This window comes from Cicer arietinum, chromosome 4 (genome assembly GCF_000331145.2).
Source record: "Cicer arietinum cultivar CDC Frontier isolate Library 1 chromosome 4, Cicar.CDCFrontier_v2.0, whole genome shotgun sequence".
Taxonomy (NCBI): Eukaryota; Viridiplantae; Streptophyta; class Magnoliopsida; order Fabales; family Fabaceae; genus Cicer; species Cicer arietinum.
In genome coordinates, this window is record NC_021163.2 from 4765980 (window position 1) to 4771681 (window position 5702).

The following is a 5702-nucleotide window of genomic DNA, read 5'->3' on the forward strand; positions in this document are numbered from 1 at the left end:
AGAGTGTAAAATAAATAGATAAATATTTGACTTGTTTGGTATGCATTGCATACAATTCAGAAGATGATTAATGTAGTTTCTTTGACTTGTTTTTTGTTATCTCTAGGATCTTGCATCTGTGTCTCAGCCATAAAACAGTGATTTGTATTGCAAGCCGAGCAGCGGCTGTTGTTGTTCAAGCAGCAGTTTATATCTTCAATGGCTAACCACGATTTGATACTTGGTCAAAGTCACAATTTGGAACTTGGTCACGACCAGCAATCCGTTCTAGGCCATAATCATCATTTGGGCCTCAACGAAAACCATGCATTGGAACTGGGATCAGACCACGAGCATCATTTGGACCTGGGACAAACCCATGAACATGAACTGGACTTGGGACATGTCCATGACCATGAGTTGGGGTTAGGAGAGAACCATGATCAAGAAGGTGACGATGGTCAAACTTACGAGCATGAGCATGAGCATGTGCATGAGCTAGCCATGGATCAAAAACCCGAACATGATGACCATGAGTTGCCACTTCCTGGACAAAACCACGAGTTAGTCTTATCAGAGAACAATAATCTAACTGTTTTGGAAAACCAAGGGCTTGATGGGAACATGGACCTGGCTGTGGTTCAGACCCCAGATATGGGCATGGATTCTGACAATGATATGGGTGTTGAACACTCACAGTTTATGATTTCTTCTGAACCCCATGTAATTCAGGCTCGTACAGTTGCTGTAAGTCCGAGTTATGAATTGTCAGTGGGCCAAGAATTTCCTGATGTCAAGAGTTGTCGAAGGGCTTTGAGGGATACAGCAATTGCTCTGCACTTTGAGATGCAGACTATAAAATCTGACAAGACCCGATTTACTGCTAAATGTGCTAGTGAAGGATGTCCCTGGCGCATTCATGCAGCAAAGCTCCCCGGGGTTCCAACTTTTACTATCAGGACTATTCATGAGAGCCATACATGTGGAGGAATTTCACATCTTGGTCATCAGCAAGCTTCAGTTCAGTGGGTTGCTAACTCTGTTGAGCAGAGGCTGAAGGAGAACCCTAATTGCAAGCCAAAGGAGATATTGGAAGAGATTCATATGGTCCATGGCATCACCTTATCATACAAGCAAGCATGGAGAGGCAAGGAGCGTATCATGGCTGCAATGCGTGGATCTTTCGAAGAAGGGTACCGCTTGCTTCCACAATACTGTGCCCAGGTGAAACGCACAAATCCTGGCAGTATTGCAGCTGTTTATGGAAATCCAACTGATAATTCCTTCCAACGTCTCTTCATTTCTTTTCAAGCATCTATTTATGGCTTTTTAAATGCATGTCGGCCACTCTTGGGGCTTGATAGAACATATTTGAAGAGTAAGTATCTTGGTACGTTACTTCTTGCTACTGGATTTGATGGTGACGGGGCTCTCTTTCCTCTTGCATTTGGTGTTGTTGATGAGGAGAATGACGATAATTGGATGTGGTTTCTGTCTGAACTTCATAACCTGCTTGAGATTAATACTGAAAACATGCCAAGACTTACTATTTTGTCTGATAGACAGAAAGGAATTGTGGATGGTGTCGAAGCAAATTTTCCTACTGCTTTTCATGGATTTTGTATGCGGCACTTGAGTGACAGCTTTCGTAAGGAATTTAACAACACCATGCTGGTCAATCTTCTGTGGGAAGCAGCCAATGCTCTGACTATAATTGAATTCGAAGCAAAAATTTTGGAAATCGAAGAGATATCACAAGATGCTGCATATTGGATTCAAAGAATTCCTCCTCGTTTGTGGGCTACTGCTTATTTCGAGGGGCAAAGATTTGGTCATTTGACAGCCAACATAATTGAAGCTTTAAACATTTGGATATCAGAGGCATCTGGGCTTCCAATAATTCAAATGATGGAATGCATTAGAAGGCAGCTAATGACTTGGTTCAATGAGCGTCGAGAGACCAGTATGCAGTGGACATCCATACTTGTTCCTTCTGCTGAGAGAAGTGTTGCTGAGGCTTTAGAACGTGCACGCACTTATCAGGTTCTTCGTGCCAACGAAGCTGAGTTTGAAGTTATATCTCACGAGGGAACTAATATAGTTGATATAAGGAATCGGTGTTGTCTTTGTCGTGGTTGGCAGCTTTATGGTTTGCCATGTGCACACGCTGTGGCAGCACTTCTCTCCTGCAGGCAGAATGTGCATAGATTCACAGAAAGCTGTTTCACTGTTGCAACTTATCGCAAGACATACTCACAAACCATACATCCAATTCCTGATAAATCTCTCTGGAAGGAGTTGTCTGAGGGAGATGTCAATGTTAGCCAAGCTCTTGAAATTATTATTAACCCACCGAAATCACTTAGGCCACCTGGACGACCAAGAAAGAAGAGAGTTCGTGCAGAAGACCGCGGGCGTGTTAAGCGGGTGGTGCATTGTAGTCGTTGCAATCAAACAGGTCATTTTAGAACAACATGTGCTGCTCCCATATAGTTATGTTATGTTTTCTCTCTGCCAAAGGCTTCATTTGCTGTTTATTTTTATTTTTATTTTTAGGCTTCATAGGCTCATAGATTAGAATTGCAATTAAATGATGTTATTTATTCGATATTCATGTGAATTAATTTTTAGCAGATATTCTCTATTTATAAATATACTCCAATGATCAGCTTTGGTCAATGATGCATATTTACTAATGGAATTATTTTTTTTGTTTCTCAAGAGTATGTTTCTTTCTATAAGGATGTTGGAACATCAATGAGGGTGAAAACCTGCTTATAACAAAGTTAATAAGCCACTCAGCCAAAGGCTTCATTCTTTTTTTTTTGTTGTTGATGAAATGCTTATGCTTTAATCAGTTCATGAATTGTTGTCCTTTTTTATCTTTCAGTATACATACATTAAAGTTGTTTCTTACAGATATGTCATATGTGACATCAAGTTTCAAAAATGGTCTTTTGACATCATTTTTTACGGTCACCAAATTAGTGTTTAAAATGGCATGTTATTGGTCTTTGGAAAACAAATCTGATAGCATTAAATAATTTGTTTGTGTCATCCATAGAGAATTAATATGATGTGAAACAAAAATGTGATTGATTACACATAGACCAAATAGCAGTTCTTAATTGGAAATATCTCTAAAAAAAAGACATAATTGGCGAGCTTATGATTCATCAGTCATGTGATTCTCATTGTATATGTTTCAGTAAAGAAATACAATCTAAAGTTATAATAGAATAATTATGTGTCCTACAACTTCGATTCACTCATTGCTTTTGCTGCCTTATCATTGTAACCCCACGACCCTTTTCTACTCCCCTATTTACTTTCGTCCATGAATGCAAACATTACAACAAAAATGAAACAGAATACTATTAACTACAATAATCCCACATTGGTGGTATATGAAGTTTGTCATTTATTGTCATCAGTAGTTGCTTCTGATTCAGTTTTAGTGGCAGGAGGAGCCATCAAATTGTCAAACTTCTCAGACTTACCCAGCACAATTTCAATCTACAAAATACCAACAAAAAGGTAATAAAATAAGCAGTGTACTAAGTTTAAGAGTTGTGTTTGAATGAGAGAATTGATAATTTAACTGCTTTAATTAAATTCCCTTCATTTTCATTGAGAACCAACCCAACCCACCTTTGCCTTCTGTACAAGTCGACCTTTGTTTTCGTCCTTCATGCCAACTGTAGATGTCAGTACTTCTGTTTCATCCCAACATTAGTTGATTAGAATTGCCACAACCATCCTATAAATGAGAGTAATGGTAGCAAACAAGAAAAAACCTTACTTTTCTCAGTTGCAAATCCATTGTTCTTCAAAATCTCAGCGATCGTGACAACTGTAGCTATAGCTGTATCAATTCATGTCAACATTTTTGTGAAATATTATTATAAATATACCAGTTGGAGTAAGAATAAGAAATTAGGAATAGATGAGGCAGAACACATTTGTTCAATTGGTGAAGGATACTGTATCTGTTAGACAAAATGTGTGCAAGCTCATATTTTCTGTTTTACTATCAAAACAAAAGTTTTCACGTTAATTTTTGCATGCTACCAGCCACACACAAATCACGGTTTTAAGATATATCAAATATCTTATTATAAACATTAAAATTCATTAATTCAACTGTTCATTATTGTTCAAATATAAAATGCTTAACGAATGTAATAATATTCAAAGTAATGTAGTCCAAATAAAGAATATTCTTGTGAATATTGTCCAAATAAAAGACAAAAAGAAGGGAAATTTTAGGTTGAGAAAATAAAATACCCATTCCAAGAGCAGAAAGCTCAACCTCATTGTGCTGTTGAATGTATCTCTGCATCAATAGAGAAATTATTTCAACATTATAATGTTAAACTTAGCCTTTAATCTATCATAATTTAAAATCATCAAAATAATGTATTATGAATTACATTTCAAATTTCAATGACAATAATAATATAATAAGGGTTGGTTCAATTTGCAAAAAAAACAAAGTACTAGAAAATAATAAGGAAATGCATTATTATTACATACCTTGGCGAGATTGACGTAAAAGAAAAGAGGTTTCTTAGTATTGGAAACCTGAATTCTGTTTTTCTTGTGAGAATCATTTCCGTTTCCGTTTGTAGTTGGAGTTGCAGTTACAGCAGCAGCTATGGTCGTCATTGTAATGTAATATTCTCTGTAACTGTAACGGTAAAGTAGTTGAATGGGTTAGTGCCATGTTTATATAGAGCATGACTCTTGGAACAATGTCCAATGAAACTGTGACACGTGGTGGCTTGTGAGTGACCGTGGATTTATTAAACTGTAAAATTAGTTTGTTAGTTAATTGAAGATCTGAATGGTCGTTATTTTTTTGAGTGGATTGCCAAAAATGTCCCTCACTCTTTGTTGGACCTATTCTTTTGCTCCTTTTAACGGAGAGCCCATCCTTCTGACAATACTCGATACTACATGTCATATATATTCAAGATAACCACAACAACACACCAATCAATAGTATTATTTTTTTCTCTTTTACTTCTCATCCAAGCATAGATCTTATGTGTGTTTCTTTGGTAATAAATTGAAGACAAAACTATATTGTTGACCTTTTAAATTTTAAATAGATTATTTATCTTTTTGCGTGTTAAGTTAATCTTTTATTTTTATAAATATTTATACGGTTGAGCTAACTTTCATTCTTACTTTATTTCTATTACAAATTTGTTATCAAAAGTTGTACTTAATTTACCATTCAAAAAATAAATTGCATCTTCCATTAATCAAAATAACATCTAAATTTTATCATAATAATTGTTGCAATTTCTAATCATCAAAATCAACATAATATTTTATAGTTTTTGTCTAAGATCGTAACATGATCATTGTTAATTAGAGTCTAATTGTAGTGTTGAGCGGCAAAACATTTTATGGTATACCATCTAATAAACTTAGATACATAGTTGTAATATAAATAGGCTAAGAAAGGAAACTTGGATCAACCCCTAAAATATTTTTAAAAATAAATGACTAATTTAATAAGAAAAATATAAAAGACATATTTGAAATATTAAAGTTAAGTTAAAAAAACACCAACATAGTTTTATCTAAATTAAAATTACATAAACGCAATAAAATATATTATTGGTTATTTTTCCTAAGTTCAACTTAATTTTAATGATATAACCTCAAATGACATTGATATATATATATATATATATATATATATATATATA

The 5702-nt window shown here is 35.1% G+C and overlaps 2 protein-coding genes across 3 annotated transcripts in view; one reads left to right on the top strand and one right to left on the bottom strand.

The window, feature by feature from the left end:
* The window catches only part of LOC101494266 (uncharacterized), a 3772-nt gene extending 971 nt beyond the window's left edge, over positions 1 to 2801 (top strand). The window contains exon 2 of the mRNA XM_004495547.4: positions 107 to 2801. Within this exon, the coding sequence (XP_004495604.1) occupies positions 199 to 2472 (2274 nt within the window). The 5' untranslated portion in view covers positions 107 to 198 and the 3' untranslated portion in view covers positions 2473 to 2801. The remainder of the gene's footprint in view (positions 1 to 106) is intronic.
* A 277-nt stretch (positions 2802 to 3078) lies between these two features.
* Positions 3079 to 5702, bottom strand: part of LOC101494574 (uncharacterized protein At2g34160-like) — a 13008-nt gene continuing 10384 nt past the window's right edge. For both annotated transcript variants that reach the window (XM_027333805.2, XM_004495548.4), the window contains exons 2-6: positions 4516 to 4669; positions 4267 to 4315; positions 3782 to 3844; positions 3631 to 3695; positions 3079 to 3495 (exon numbers count right to left, since the gene is read on the bottom strand). In XM_027333805.2, the coding sequence (XP_027189606.1) occupies positions 3397 to 3495; positions 3631 to 3695; positions 3782 to 3844; positions 4267 to 4315; positions 4516 to 4647 (408 nt within the window). In that variant the 5' untranslated portion in view covers positions 4648 to 4669 and the 3' untranslated portion in view covers positions 3079 to 3396. The remainder of the gene's footprint in view (positions 3496 to 3630; positions 3696 to 3781; positions 3845 to 4266; positions 4316 to 4515; positions 4670 to 5702) is intronic.